The sequence below is a fragment of the Chlorocebus sabaeus genome, chromosome 19 (assembly GCF_047675955.1).
Source record: "Chlorocebus sabaeus isolate Y175 chromosome 19, mChlSab1.0.hap1, whole genome shotgun sequence".
Lineage (NCBI taxonomy): Eukaryota > Metazoa > Chordata > Mammalia > Primates > Cercopithecidae > Chlorocebus > Chlorocebus sabaeus.
Window position 1 is genome coordinate 8,642,382 of NC_132922.1, and position 14,938 is coordinate 8,657,319.

A 14,938-nucleotide genomic window follows, 5' to 3' on the forward strand; every position below is an offset into this window, starting at 1 on the left:
AAATTGGCAAATAAAAATACCACATGGTGGGTAAAGGTCCTGAAAAACCCCCCAAAATAATCTGGAAGAATAGTCACTGATATTCACTGGCTTAAGTCTAGCCCTTTGTACCTGGGAACTGAAGGAGAGTGCTGGAGAGAGAGGGGTGCCTTAGATGCAGTCTTACGCCAAGAAGAGGATGACTTCAAAGTTTGTGTGGAACCCATATGGGCTGAGTGTCCTGGAGTCACCAGTCATCACAGGTAGTTGGCAATTACAGTAAACCTGCAAAAATGTGCACTTGGACAGAAGGAATTGGTTGCATTTCTCTGGCCAGTTCTGTTTCTCAGTGTTGGGGAGTGGCGATCAGCAGCCAGTGTTAAAACCCGCAGTTCAGTGATCACCCTAATACATGAAAGCAGAGAAATAAAAGCAGTGGCTTATGCCTGTAATCCCAAAACTTTGGGAGGCTGAGGCAGGAGGATCATTTGAGGCCAGGTGTTTGATGCTGCAGTGAACTATGACTGTGCCCCTGCACACTCCAGCCTGAGCAACAGAGTGAGACCTTGTCTAAAATATAAAAATAAAAAAAGAAATTTGGTTTTTTTTAACCCTGTACCCACTCCCCTCCCCCCCCATAACTGGAAGACTGGTTGAAAAACTGCTGTTTTTCATTGACAGTAATAACACAGCCCCATATTTTAATCTGGTTGAGTTTGGGGGCTCATTTGTCTAATAATGAAGGCATTATTAGATATATGAGACATACATGTTTTTGCTATGTTGGGTTTTATGCACTCAGGGTGCTGTTTTTCATTGTACTACAGATTCTTGTCTCACTCTTTAGGCCATTTCTCTGCATATGTGCATTTTCAGAAGTGGATAGGGTAAAATATAAAAGATGAAATTCAAGATCAGGCTCGGTGGCTCACGCCTCTAATCCCAGCACTTTGGGAGGCCAAGGCGGGTGAATCACGAGATCAGGAGTTCAAGACCAACCTGGCCAGCATGGTGAAACCCTGTCTCTACTAAAAATACAAAACATTAGTCAGGCATCGTGGCCACGTGCCTGTAGTCCCAGCTACTCAGGAGGCTGAGGTAGGAGAATTGCTTGAACCTCTACCTGCAGGTAGAGGTTGCAGTGAGCCGAGATTGGGCCATTGAACTCCAGCCTTGGTGACGGAACGAGACTGTCTCAAAAAGAAAAAGAAATTCAAACCAGTCAGCTTTATCTGGATATCTGAATCATCTTATCCCCTCCATCATCTAGACTTGATTTGTACCGAGGAGATGCGTGTCTAATGTTTTTCTTTCTTTTCTTCTATTTCTAGGAGGGCTGTTGGCCTGCTGCTGTGCTGCTGAACAGTATGCAGTCCTTTCGGGAGCAAAGCAGTTACCACGGAAACCAGCAAAGCTACCCACAGGAGGTACACGGTTCATCCCGGATAGAAGAGTTCAGCCCTCGTCAGGCCCAGATGTTCCAGAATTTTGGAGGTGCAGGTGGCAGTAGTGGTGGCAGTGGCAGTGGCAGTGGTGGTGGACGACGAGGAGCAGCAGCTGCTGCGGCAGCGATGGCTAGCGAGACCTCTGGCCATCAAGGTTACCAGGGTTTCAGGAAAGAGGCTGGAGATTTTTACTACATGGCAGGCAACAAAGACCCTGTGACTACAGGAACCCCACAGCCTCCTCAGCGAAGGCCTTCTGGGCCTGTGCAGAGCTATGGACCCCCCCAGGGGAGCAGCTTTGGCAATCAGTATGGGAGTGAGGGTCATGTGGGCCAGTTTCAAGCACAGCACTCTGGCCTTGGCAGTGTGTCGCATTATCAGCAGGATTACACAGGGCCTTTCTCTCCAGGGAGTGCTCAGTACCAACAGCAGGCTTCTAGCCAGCAGCAGCAGCAGCAAGTCCAGCAGTTGAGACAACAGCTTTACCAGTCCCATCAGCCCCTGCCACAGGCCACTGGCCAACCAGCATCCAGCTCATCCCATCTACAGCCAATGCAGCGGCCCTCAACTCTGCCATCCTCTGCTGCTGGTTACCAGTTAAGAGTGGGTCAGTTTGGCCAACACTATCAGTCTTCTGCTTCCTCCTCCTCCTCCTCCTCCTTCCCTTCACCACAGCGTTTTAGCCAGTCTGGACAGAGCTATGATGGCAGTTACAGTGTGAATGCTGGATCTCAGTATGAAGGACACAGTGTGGGTTCAAATGCACAGGCTTATGGAACACAATCCAATTACAGCTATCAGCCTCAATCTATGAAGAATTTTGAACAGGCAAAGATTCCACAAGGGACCCAACAGGGGCAGCAGCAGCAGCAGCAGCCGCAGCAACAACAACACCCTCCTCAGCATGTGATGCAGTATACCAACACTGCCACCAAGCTGCCCCTGCAAAGCCAGGTGGGGCAGTACAACCAACCTGAGGTTCCTGTGAGGTCCCCCATGCAGTTTCACCAGAACTTCAGCCCCATTTCTAACCCTTCCCCAGCTGCCTCTGTGGTTCAGTCTCCAAGCTGTAGTTCTACCCCATCTCCTCTCATGCAGACTGGGGAGAATCTCCAGTGTGGGCAAGGCAGTGTGCCTATGGGTTCCAGAAACAGAATTTTACAGTTGATGCCTCAACTCAGTCCAACTCCATCAATGATGCCCAGTCCTAATTCTCATGCCGCAGGCTTCAAAGGGTTTGGACTAGAAGGGGTACCAGAAAAGCGACTGACAGATCCTGGGTTGAGTAGTTTGAGTGCTCTGAGTACTCAAGTGGCCAATCTTCCTAACACTGTCCAGCACATGTTACTTTCTGATGCCCTGACTCCTCAGAAGAAGACCTCCAAGAGGCCCTCATCTTCCAAGAAAGCAGATAGCTGCACAAACTCTGAAGGCTCCTCACAACCTGAGGAACAGCTGAAGTCCCCTATGGCAGAGTCTTTAGATGGAGGCTGCTCCAGCAGTTCAGAGGATCACGGTGAGAGGGTGCGGCAGCTAAGTGGTCAGAGCACCAGCTCTGACACCACCTACAAGGGCGGAGCCTCTGAGAAAGCTGGCTCCTCACCGGCACAAGGTGCTCAGAATGAACCTGCCAGACTCAATGCTAGTCCTGCCACAAGAGAAGAGACCACCTCACCAGGCGCTAAGGACATGCCATTGTCCGACGGGAACCCAAAGGTTAATGAGAAGACAGTTGGGGTGATTGTCTCCCGGGAAGCCATGACAAGTCGGGTAGAAAAGCCTGGTGGGCAAGATAAAGGCTCCCAAGAGGATGATCCTGCAGCGACTCAAAGGCCACCAAGCAATGGTGGGGCAAAGGAAACGAGTCATGCATCACTTCCCCAGCCAGAGCCTCCAGGAGGAGGAGGGAGCAAAGGAAACAAGAATGGCGATAACAATTCCAACCATAATGGAGAAGGAAATGGCCAGAGTGGCCACTCTGCAGTGGGCCCTGGTTTTACAAGCAGAACTGAGCCTAGCAAATCTCCTGGAAGTCTGCGCTATAGTTACAAAGATAGTTTCGGGTCAGCTGTGCCACGAAATGTCAGTGGCTTTCCTCAGTATCCTACAGGGCAAGAAAAGGGGGATTTCACTAGCCATGGGGAACGAAAGGGTAGAAATGAAAAATTTCCAAGCCTCCTGCAGGAAGTGCTTCAGGGTTACCACCACCACCCTGACAGGAGATATTCTAGGAGTACTCAGGAGCATCAGGGGATGGCTGGTAGCCTAGAAGGAACCACAAGGCCCAATGTCTTGGTTAGTCAAACCAATGAATTAGCTAGCAGGGGCCTTCTGAACAAAAGCATTGGGTCTCTATTAGAAAATCCCCACTGGGGCCCCTGGGAAAGGAAATCAAGCAGCACAGCTCCTGAAATGAAACAGATCAATTTGACTGACTATCCAATTCCCAGAAAGTTTGAAATAGAGCCTCAGTCATCAGCCCATGAGCCTGGGGGTTCCCTCTCTGAAAGAAGATCAGTGATCTGTGATATTTCTCCACTAAGACAGATTGTCAGGGACCCCGGGGCTCACTCACTGGGACACATGAGTGCCGACACCAGAATTGGGAGGAATGACCGTCTCAATCCAACTCTAAGTCAGTCGGTCATTCTTCCTGGTGGTTTAGTGTCCATGGAAACCAAGATGAAATCCCAGAGCGGGCAGATAAAAGAGGAAGACTTTGAACAGTCTAAATCCCAAGCTAGTTTCAATAACAAGAAATCTGGAGACCACTGCCATCCTTCTAGCATCAAGCATGAGTCCTACCGCAGCAATGCCAGCCCTGGAGCAGCAACCCATGATTCCCTTTCAGACTACGGCCCTCAAGACAGCAGACCCACGCCAATGCGGCGGGTCCCTGGCAGAGTTGGTGGTCGGGAGGGCATGAGGGGTCGGTCCCCTTCTCAATATCATGACTTTGCAGAAAAACTGAAAATGTCTCCTGGGCGGAGCAGAGGCCCAGGGGGAGACCCTCATCACATGAATCCACACATGACCTTTTCAGAGAGGGCCAACCGGAGTTCTTTACATGCTCCCTTTTCTCCCAACTCAGAAACCCTGGCCTCTGCTTATCACACAAATACTCGGGCTCATGCTTATGGGGACCCTAATGCAGGTTTGAATTCTCAGCTGCATTATAAGAGACAGATGTACCAACAGCAACCAGAGGAGTATAAAGACTGGAGCAGCAGTTCTGCTCAGGGAGTGATTGCTGCAGCACAGCACAGGCAGGAGGGGCCACGGAAGAGTCCAAGGCAGCAGCAGTTTCTTGACAGAGTACGGAGCCCTTTGAAAAATGACAAAGATGGTATGATGTATGGCCCACCGGTAGGGACTTACCATGACCCAAGCGCTCAGGAGGCTGGGCGCTGCCTAATGTCTAGTGATGGTCTGCCTAACAAGGGCATGGAATTAAAGCATGGCTCTCAGAAATTACAAGAATCCTGTTGGGATCTTTCTCGGCAAACTTCTCCAGCCAAAAGCAGCGGTCCTCCAGGAATGGCCAGTCAAAAAAGGTATGGACCACCCCATGAGACTGATGGACATGGACTAGCTGAGGCTACACAGTCATCCAAACCTAGTAATGTTATGCTAAGACTTCCAGGCCAGGAGGATCATTCTTCTCAAAACCCCTTAATCATGAGGAGGCGTGTTCGTTCTTTTATCTCTCCCATTCCCAGTAAGAGACAGTCACAAGATGTAAAGAACAGTAGCACTGAAGATAAAGGTCGCCTCCTTCACCCATCAAAAGAAGGCGCTGATAAAGCATTCAATTCCTATGCCCATCTTTCTCACAGTCAGGATATCAAGTCTATCCCTAAGAGAGATTCCTCCAAGGACCTTCCAAGTCCAGATAATAGAAACTGCCCTGCTGTTACCCTCACAAGCCCTGCTAAGACCAAAATACTGCCCCCACGGAAAGGACGGGGATTGAAATTGGAAGCTATAGTTCAGAAGATTACATCCCCAAATATTAGGAGGAGTGCATCCTCGAACAGTGCGGAGGCTGGGGGAGACACGGTTACGCTTGATGATATACTGTCTTTGAAGAGTGGTCCTTCTGAAGGTGGGAGTGTTGCTGTTCAGGATGCTGACGTAGAGAAGAGAAAAGGTGAGGTGGCTTCTGACCTAGTCAGTCCAGCAAACCAGGAGTTGCACATTGAGAAACCTCTTCCAAGGTCTTCAGAAGAGTGGCATGGCAGCGGGGATGACAAAGTGAAGACAGAGACACATGCAGAAACGGTTACTGCCGGAAAGGAACCCCCTGGTGCCATGACATCCACAACCTCACAGAAGCCTGGTAGTAACCAAGGGAGACCAGATGGTTCCCTGGGTGGAACAGCACCTTTAATGTTTCCAGACTCAAAGAATGTACCTCCAGCGGGCATATTGGCCCCTGAGGCAAACCCCAAGGCTGAAGAGAAAGAGAACGATACAGTGACGATTTCACCCAAGCAAGAAGGTTTCCCTCCAAAGGGATATTTCCCATCAGGAAAAAAGAAGGGGAGACCCATTGGTAGTGTGAATAAGCAAAAGAAACAGCAGCAGCCACCGCCTCCACCTCCTCAGCCCCCACAGATACCAGAAGGTTCTGCAGATGGAGAGCCAAAGCCGAAAAAACAGAGGCAAAGGAGGGAGAGAAGGAAGCCTGGGGCCCAGCCAAGGAAGCGAAAAACCAAACAAGCAGTTCCCATTGTGGAACCCCAAGAACCTGAGATCAAACTAAAGTATGCCACCCAGCCACTGGATAAAACTGACGCCAAGAACAAGTCTTTTTACCCTTACATCCATGTAGTTAATAAGTGTGAACTTGGAGCCGTTTGTACAATCATCAATGCTGAAGAAGAAGAACAGACCAAATTGGTGAGGGGCAGGAAGGGTCAGAGGTCACTGACCCCTCCACCTAGCAGCACTGAAAGCAAGGCGCTCCCAGCCTCGTCCTTTATGCTTCAGGGACCTGTTGTGACAGAGTCTTCGGTTATGGGGCACCTGGTTTGCTGTCTGTGTGGCAAGTGGGCCAGTTACCGGAACATGGGTGACCTCTTTGGACCTTTTTATCCCCAAGATTATGCAGCCACTCTCCCGAAGAATCCGCCTCCTAAGAGGGCCACAGAAATGCAGAGCAAAGTTAAGGTACGGCACAAAAGTGCTTCTAATGGTTCCAAGACGGACACTGAGGAGGAGGAAGAGCAGCAGCAGCAGCAGAAGGAGCAGAGGAGCCTGGCCGCACACCCCAGGTTTAAGCGGCGCCACCGCTCGGAAGACTGTGGTGGAGGTCCTCGGTCCCTGTCCAGGGGGCTCCCTTGTAAAAAAGCAGCCACCGAGGGCAGCAGTGAAAAGACTGTTTTGGACTCGAAGCCTTCTGTGCCCACCACTTCAGAAGGTGGCCCTGAGCTGGAGTTACAAATCCCTGAACTACCTCTTGACAGCAATGAATTTTGGGTCCATGAGGGTTGTATTCTCTGGGCCAATGGAATCTACCTGGTTTGTGGCAGGCTCTATGGCCTGCAGGAAGCGCTGGAAATAGCCAGAGAGATGGTGAGTATAAGAAATCTCTTGCCAGCTTGGGATTTTTATTTCATTTGGTTCCTTTTTTCCCATGTTTTTGTTCTTACATGTCACGTGATTATTCTTCCTCGTTAAAGCGCCTATCCCCACATGATGGACAGAAAACGAAATAGGTAATTTGGAAGATTTGTGTAGACTTCTAAAACCATTTTTCGTTTTTTGAAATGTATAACTTATGAAGCATACTATGATTATATTTCCTTCTAAAACATTTAATTTCTCTAGGATTACTAACTCATGTATTCATTTGCTTTTTATTTTGTTGGACCACATCTTTTCTAACCCACACTTTCCAGTTGGGATATTTATTCTTTGGGTTGGCTTCATAACAGTTATCCTGGGGCAGATCATCATCTTCATTTCTTTCTCTCCTCTATTGAATGTTCTGTTTCCTGAATCCCATGTCTTCATGATTCTTAAAGTGGGCCTTCGTTTAAGGGTGTGCATCATCCTTTAGTAGTTTTGTGACAAGGGGTGCGTGGAAATGCAAAAATGTTGAGATCCTGTATATTTGAGCATGACTTTATCCTAGCCTCATGCTTAATTGAGAATTGGCTAGGTGTGGAATTCTAGATTGGAAGTGATTTTTCTCTTACTGTCTTGCAGTCATTGTTCCTGGTTTGTCCTCTAGCTTCCAGTGCTGCAGATGAGAAGACTGCCATTCTAATTTTTCATCCCTCGTACGTGTTCTGTTTTTCTCCTGGAAAGTTTGAGGATCTTCTCCTTTTCCCTAGGGTCTTGAGATGTCAAAATGATGGGTCTTGACTAGGTCTCCTCATTGATTATGTTGGTTACTCTATGAGATCTTATGTACGCTGATGTCTTTCAGTTCAGGAAATTTATCATGTGATAGTTCTTTGAAAATTTCCTTCCATTTTCTCTGCTCTCTCTTTTTATAATTCTTGTTAATATAAGGCATTTTACCTCCTGGATTGATCCTCTGTTTTTATCTTTTCTTCTCTGTTTTATCTCATTATCTCTTTGTTGTGATTTCTCCATGCTTTCTTCAACTTTATCATCTAATATTTTTGTTTTGGTTTGGTTTTTTGTCACTCAGGCTGGAATGCAGTGGTGCATTCACAACTCACTGCATTCTCGAACTCAGGCTCCCTGGTACCTGGGACTAAAGGCGTGTGCCACCATGCCCAGCTAATATTTATATTTTTTGCAGAGACAGGGTCTCACTGTGTTGCCCAGAGTGGTCTCAAACTGCTGTACTCAAGCAATCCTTCCACTTTGGCCTTCCAAAGTGCCAGGATTATAGGCATGTGCCATAAGCCACAGCGTCCAGCCTTCTAGTCTTTTACTTACTTATTTTTTTCCTGATATTTTGAAGAGCTTTTTTTTTTTTTTCTCTGAATGTACTGACTTTTAAAGAACAATCAGAGCCTAGTTGATGGCTGTAATAATTTCTCTTACTTTTTGAATACATTATAATGTGTTTTTTGTTTTTGTTTCAGACAGTTTCACGCCCTTACCCAGGCTGGAGTGCAGTGATGTGATCATGGCTCACTGTGGCCTCCAACCACTGGGCTCAAGGGATCCTTCCAAGTAGCTGGACCACAGGTGCATGCCAGTACACCTGGCAAAGTTTTTTACTTTTTGTAGAGACAGCATTTTACTTTGTTGCCCAGGCAGGCTGGTCTCACCTCCTGAGCTTAAGCAATCCTCCCACCTCAGCCTTCCAAAGTGCTGGAATTATAGGCGTGAGCCACCACTCTTGGTCTGTATTGTAATTCTTAAAAATCTTTGTCTGTTTCCTATTTTCTCTTTTCTTGTTAGAGGTTCTTCAGATGTCTTGATATATATTTTGTTTGTTTGTTTGTTTTTCTTTTTTTTTCTTTTTTGAGACGGAGTTTCACTCTTGTTGCCCAGGCTGGAATGCAATGGCGCAATCTCAGCTCACTGCAACCTCCGCCTCCCAGGTGCAAGCTATTCTCCTGCCTCAGCCTCCCGAGTAGCTGGGATTACAGGCATGCGCCACCATGTGCAGCTAATTTTGTATTTTTAGTAGAGATGGGGTTTCTCCGTGTTGGTCAGGCTGGTCTCAAACTCCTGACCTCAGGTGATCTGCCCACCTCGGCCTCCCAAAGTGCTGGTATTACAGGCTTAAGCCACCGTGTCCGGCCTTGATTTATATATTTAGGAGAGAAAGAGACATTTTAAAAAATGGCTTGAAGCTCTGTGTTACAGTATGGGCCAGGCTTGCTAGCCTGTAGTCCTCTCCGTAGAATAATAAGGCAGGCAGCCAGCATATAGGTGTTTTCTCTGAGTTGAGTTTTCCCAGAGGAAAAAAAAATTTTTTTTGTTTTGTTCCAGAGAAAAATCTTGAGATTTCCTGTCTAGAGGTGCAAGCCTGGCTGCCAGCATCCTAAAAGCCAAGTGGAGAAGGGGATGTAGGGTTGTGTGGGGATATGGGCTTATCATTCAGTGTGTGGACTTTGACAGTCTCCCACCTGTTTTTAGTAGATGAGGACAGTTACCTGGTTGAATTAAGGATCTAACTCCTCTTAGAAACTTTGGGCTAATGCTCTATTTTTCAGCACCATGTTGCACCCCCACTTACTGAGGCCTCCCCAAGCTCTGTGCCATAAAGTGGCGGGCTTTCTAATGGCTCCTCCACTGCACTCATCATTACTGTCTGCTTCCTTTCGGTGCACAGAATTACTGTTACTTACTTCATCTCTCCTATTTCCAGTTTCCCATTGCTTATGCTGTCATGAGTTTATCTTGCAAGTTTATCCACTTTTTTGTGGGAAGGGATCAGATGGATGTACAACTGTATGTTTCGTAGTCTACCATATTATTTTTAACCTTCTGGCACAAAGGAGGTTCCCCTAGACTATAGTAAAAATTATATTGAATGTGAAATATATATTTGAAATTAGAACATTTTAATTCAGTCACGCAAGGAACTTGCCCTTTCTTCTTATGTCCCCTAATCCCCCAATTATGGTCTTTTATTTTTCCCTCCTTCCCTCTCTCCATTATTAACGTCACTGTTAATAATTAACGTCACTGTGAAACTCCAAGTTTGAGGTAGAAGATTTACTTCCCCTAAGAAGTTTATACGCAATGACATTTTAAAATGCAAAGATCCTAGGAGGGTGTAATATTTAAGACCCTAAAGTACAAAATTCTTTAGTCAAAGTTGAGCCCTCAGAATAATCCGTTAATCATCCTCTTGCCAAAGTTGAGTTCTTGCTTCCCAACTTTCCTTGAAAAGTCATAGTATTTTGGTGGTTTTTTTGTCGTTGTTTGTGTTTTGAGACAGAATCTCACTTTGTTGCGGAGTTTCACCATGTTGGCCAGGCTGGTCTGAAACTCCTGACCTCAGATCATCCACCCGCCTTGACCTCCTAAAGTGTTGGGATTACAGGTGTGGGTCACTGTGCCCAGCCTTTTTATTGCTTTTTGATGTGCATATGTGTATGTGACCATCTGACAGTGTTTTCATTATTTCAACATTTACTATTAACATAGCACAGTTTTTATGTGTAAACTTTTAGGCATTCTATAGCAATAATTGATAATCAACAATCAGGCTAAATATTCCCCAGCAAATCTCTAGATCCTGTGTCTCAATCCAGGTCTTAGGCCAGGTGTGATGACTCACGCCTGTAATCCCAGCACTTTGGGAGGCCGAGGTAGGTGGATCACCTGAGGTCAGGAGTTCAAGATCAGCCTAGCCAACATGGTCAAACCCCGTCTCTACTAAAAATATACAAAAATTAGTTGGGCATGGTGGTGGACACCTGTAATCCCAGCTACTCGGGAGGCTGAGGCAGGAGAATGGCTTGAGCCTAGGAGGCAGAGGTTGCAGTGAGCCAAGATTGTGCCACTGCACTCTAGCCTGGGCGACTGAGCGGGATTGTGTCTCAAAAAAAAAAAAAAAAAGTTAGGCTTATTGTCTCTTAGAGCTGATGTACCACTATCACTATAAGATCCGTTTCTAGCTTTTATTTACCTAGCTTTTATTCTACTTCTCTCAATGCACTCAAGGACAAATTAAAATTACACTAACTTGCCTTTTATTTAATTTGACAGATGATGTTTCAATTGTCCAGGATACTTTTGAGTCTAGTTTTATCTTATTAGGTTTTAGCAGATAGATGTATTCAGTTTTGGTCTTGCTTAATGAGCATGCTCTTAATCCTATCATGTAAGATAAAGCCACGTATATTTCATTAGAGATCCATTTTGGCCTGTGTATTAGGAGTTTTGACAAGCACGATGTTACATTAAAATATTGGGAAGTCCTCAAGAGACATTGCTCCTCTCCCTGTGTCACACTACTCTGAAAATTGCCGAAAACTAGAACATTTCTATATTTTAAAATGGCCTTTACTTTCCTTCCTTTTTCCCTTCCCACAAGTGTGGGACTTGGGAATCTATTTATTTCTGCACAGTTCCCTTTGCTTCTGTCCAGCATTGACCCCTGTTTGTTTGCCTTGGTATAATTGTGGATGAGAATCAGAATGACCTCTGACATGAATGATATTACAAATCACCTTTGAGACGTTAAGGAATGCGAAGGCATGCAGGGATGTGACAGAAGGTGGATCTGGTGGCCATGGATCCCTTGAGGCTGCATAGCCCTACTAGTGGGAGAGGCTTTGCTTATTCCCCTCTCATAGAAGGTGCCCCTCCCAAATTTTTCCAACCTCCCTTGGGAAATTTTTAATCTTTTTTTTACCTGACAGTGTATGTTAACTCGTTTTAGGTTAATTTTTATTTTCTATTTTTATTTTGAGATGAGTCTTGCTCTGTTGCCAGGCTGGAGTGCAATGGTGCGATCTCAGCTCACTGTAGCCACCTCCTCGTGAGTTCAAGTGACTCTCCTGCCTCAGTCTCCCAAGTAACTGGGACTGCAGGCATGCACCACCACAGCTGGCTAATTTTTGTATTTTTAGTAGAGATAGGGTTTCACCATGTTGGTCAGACTGATCTCCAACTCCTGATCTCAAGTGATCCGCCTGCCTCAGCCTCCCAAAGTGTTGGGATTACAGGCGTGAGCCGCCGTGCCTGGCCAATTTTCTTTAAATTTCTGAATCAATATTTTATTTATTTATTTATTTATTTATTTATTTTTGAGATGGAGTCTCGCTCTGTCACCCAGGCTGGAGTGCGGTGGCCGGATCTCAGCTCACTGCAAGCTCCGCCTCCCGGGTTTACACCATTCTCCTGCCTCAGCCTCCCGAGTAGCTGGGACTACAGGCGCCCGCCACCTCGCCCAGCTAGTTTTTTGGGGTTTTTTGGTTTTTTTGTTGTTTTTTTAGTAGAGACGGGGTTTTACCGTGTTAGCCAGGATGGTCTCGATCTCCTGACCTCGTGATCCTCCTGTCTCGGCCTCCTAAACTGCTGGGATTACAGGCTTGAGCCACCGCGCCCGGCCATCTGAATCAATATATTAAAGATTATATTTAGGGTTTTTTGTTTTTCTTAAATTTATTTTTTGAGACAGGGTCTCACTCTGTCATCCAGGCTGGAGTGCAGTGGTGTGATCTTGGCTCACTGTAACCTCTGCCTCCCGTATTCAAGTGATTCTCCTGCCTTGGCCTCCCCAGTAGCTGAGATTACAGGTGTGTGCCACCACACCCAGCTAATTTTTGTATTTTTAGTAGAGACGGGATTTGACGATGTTAACCACTCTGGCCTCGAACTCCTGACCTTGAGGAATCCACCCTCCTCGGCCTCCCAAAGTACTGGGATTACAGGTGTGAGCTACCGCACCTGGCCGATTTAGGGGTTTATTTTTAATACAAGTTTAAATAATGTATAATTATTTATTTCTCACATCTAACAGACTCACATCTTTCTTAAATTTACTTTAAGTGGTGATGAAAAACATGATTTGAAAAATATAAAATAGATTGCATTATGAAAATGAAACCACATATTAAAACATCAAAACAGCCAAGTCAGAAAGGTAGTCTCTCTAGTTTAACTATAAAATAGAGCCATCAGTCTACATGCTCTCTAAATTCTCAACTATATGTTCCTTGAAGGTGGTCATTTCCAGGGCCTGGCAAGGCCCCCATCCTGGTGAAGGCTCCCTTCAACTCCTATTCTCTGCTCCTAACTCCAGTATCTCACCCCCACCCCCACCCCTACCTGATTGTTCCTCCTCTGCAGCTGCTACACTGCCCTTTCTCACATTCCCACACTCCCTTTGTCCATTCTCCTCTCCCTCCCAGCCCCCTCTCTCTGGCAAGGACTTGCTGTTTGTTACTTCAGCTGGGACCCATCTTCATTTCTCACTCTCTAGGCGGTGGCGCCCTGTTCCCCTTGCTGTTTCCTTAGCTTTAAGTATATAGCAGAGAGTTGTATCTAATTAAATACCTGTTTTTCTTAACACTATGTGGTATATCTTTTTATATCACTACATGATGACATTGACACTAAATTTCCAGAGAAAGGGTTTTCTTTCAGGATTTTGTCCAAATTCTAAAGGATCAAGTGAAATTTTCAGTTTTGAATTTTATTGCATATATTACCTTACAGAATAAATCATGACAAATTGAAGGACTCAAATTTTACTATGATTTATTTATTGATTTTTTTCTTTTTAGAGGGTGGGGGATGATGTGGGGAGCATTACACATGATTTTAAAGTAAAATTTATAAGGAGTGCACGATTCTTTGGAAATGCCAAGGCTGGGCAAGGTGGCTTATGCTTGTAATCCTAGCACTTTGGATTACTTGAGCCCAGGAGGTTGAGACCAGCCTGGGCAACATGGAGAAACCTTGTTTCTACCAAAAATACGAAAATTAGCCAATCTTTTAGCCCAGTCTCAAAATAAATAGAGAAAAATATTCAAAAAAATCCCAAAGGACCATAAACAAGAATATTGATAAACAAGCCACAACACTCAAGTTGTTATATATTAATTACTCATCCCTGGGATGTTAAACTAGTTATTGCTAATCTGTTAAACGAGCAAACAGTAAATAGCATGTAAAAGCAGGCATCCCTTTCAATTCAACAACTTTCTGAGTCTCTGCTGGAAAACCAGTTGAAATCTGAAGTTAAACTGCTGTCAGGGAACTTGCAGGGTGACTCAGCTTCAGCCTTGGCCCCTTAGCTGGTGTGTGGTTAGAGAAGCTCTGTGTCAAGGCTTCTGAACTTCATGCAGGAAAGTTTGTGTGATTGGGGCTTTGATTTTTCCAAAAGATACGGCTTCCTTCATCCAATACTGTTTCAGAAAAATGGAGGTTCCTCCTCCGTACCCCAAGCCAAGGCCAATTTTGTGAGACCCTCAAGGCTTGCTACTGTAGATCAGTTTTGTCCAATTTATTGGAATAACGTATGAGAAGAGAAAATCAAGTCAGCTAAACACTTGTTCCAGAAGGTCCTGGCTTTTGCCATTCTGCTCAACAGCTGTGTAGTGGGGGCTTGGGTGAGAGCCCCACAGTCACACTGCTTCATATGAGTTCCAGGACTTGCTGTTTCCTCGCTGGGTCAGTAGCTCAAGTCACTTAACCTCTGTGCTTCACTGTCCTCATCATACAAAGTATGAAATCTGACAGTACCTACAGTAAACGGGAATGTTAGGAGGATTAAATGTGTTACTCTTTGGAAAGTGCTTAGAGCAGTGTTTGGCACATTTCAACAGTTAGGTGGTTTCAGAGGAAATGCAAACTGCAGACTGGTGTCCACCCTCAGATGGTGTCCTCCCTCATTGTCGTCTTAGTAAAGATGTGTTCCTGTTAGCAAGCTCACTCAGTACTCTGGAGCTCATGTTGTAGTTCCATCGTAGTGGAGCTAGCTAATCTTTCCAGGGGTGTTCAGAACTTAATCTCTTTGAAAGTTGTCCTGTGTGGAAATATAAACATTTTCTCCTTTTTACTCTTGTTGGAAACTCAAGTTTGCTGCGGGGGGAAGGGTGGTGGCAGGGGGTGAGGTA

General features: G+C 45.7%; 1 protein-coding gene across 4 annotated transcripts in view; it reads left to right on the forward strand.

The window, feature by feature from the left end:
- Nucleotides 1-14,938, forward strand: part of TCF20 (transcription factor 20) — a 186,644-nt gene that overhangs the window by 130,040 nt on the left and 41,666 nt on the right. For all 4 annotated transcript variants that reach the window (XM_007975962.3, XM_007975965.3, XM_007975968.3 and 1 more), the window contains exon 2: nucleotides 1,311-7,001. In XM_007975962.3, the coding sequence (XP_007974153.2) occupies nucleotides 1,347-7,001 (5,655 nt within the window). In that variant the 5' untranslated portion in view covers nucleotides 1,311-1,346. The remainder of the gene's footprint in view (nucleotides 1-1,310; nucleotides 7,002-14,938) is intronic.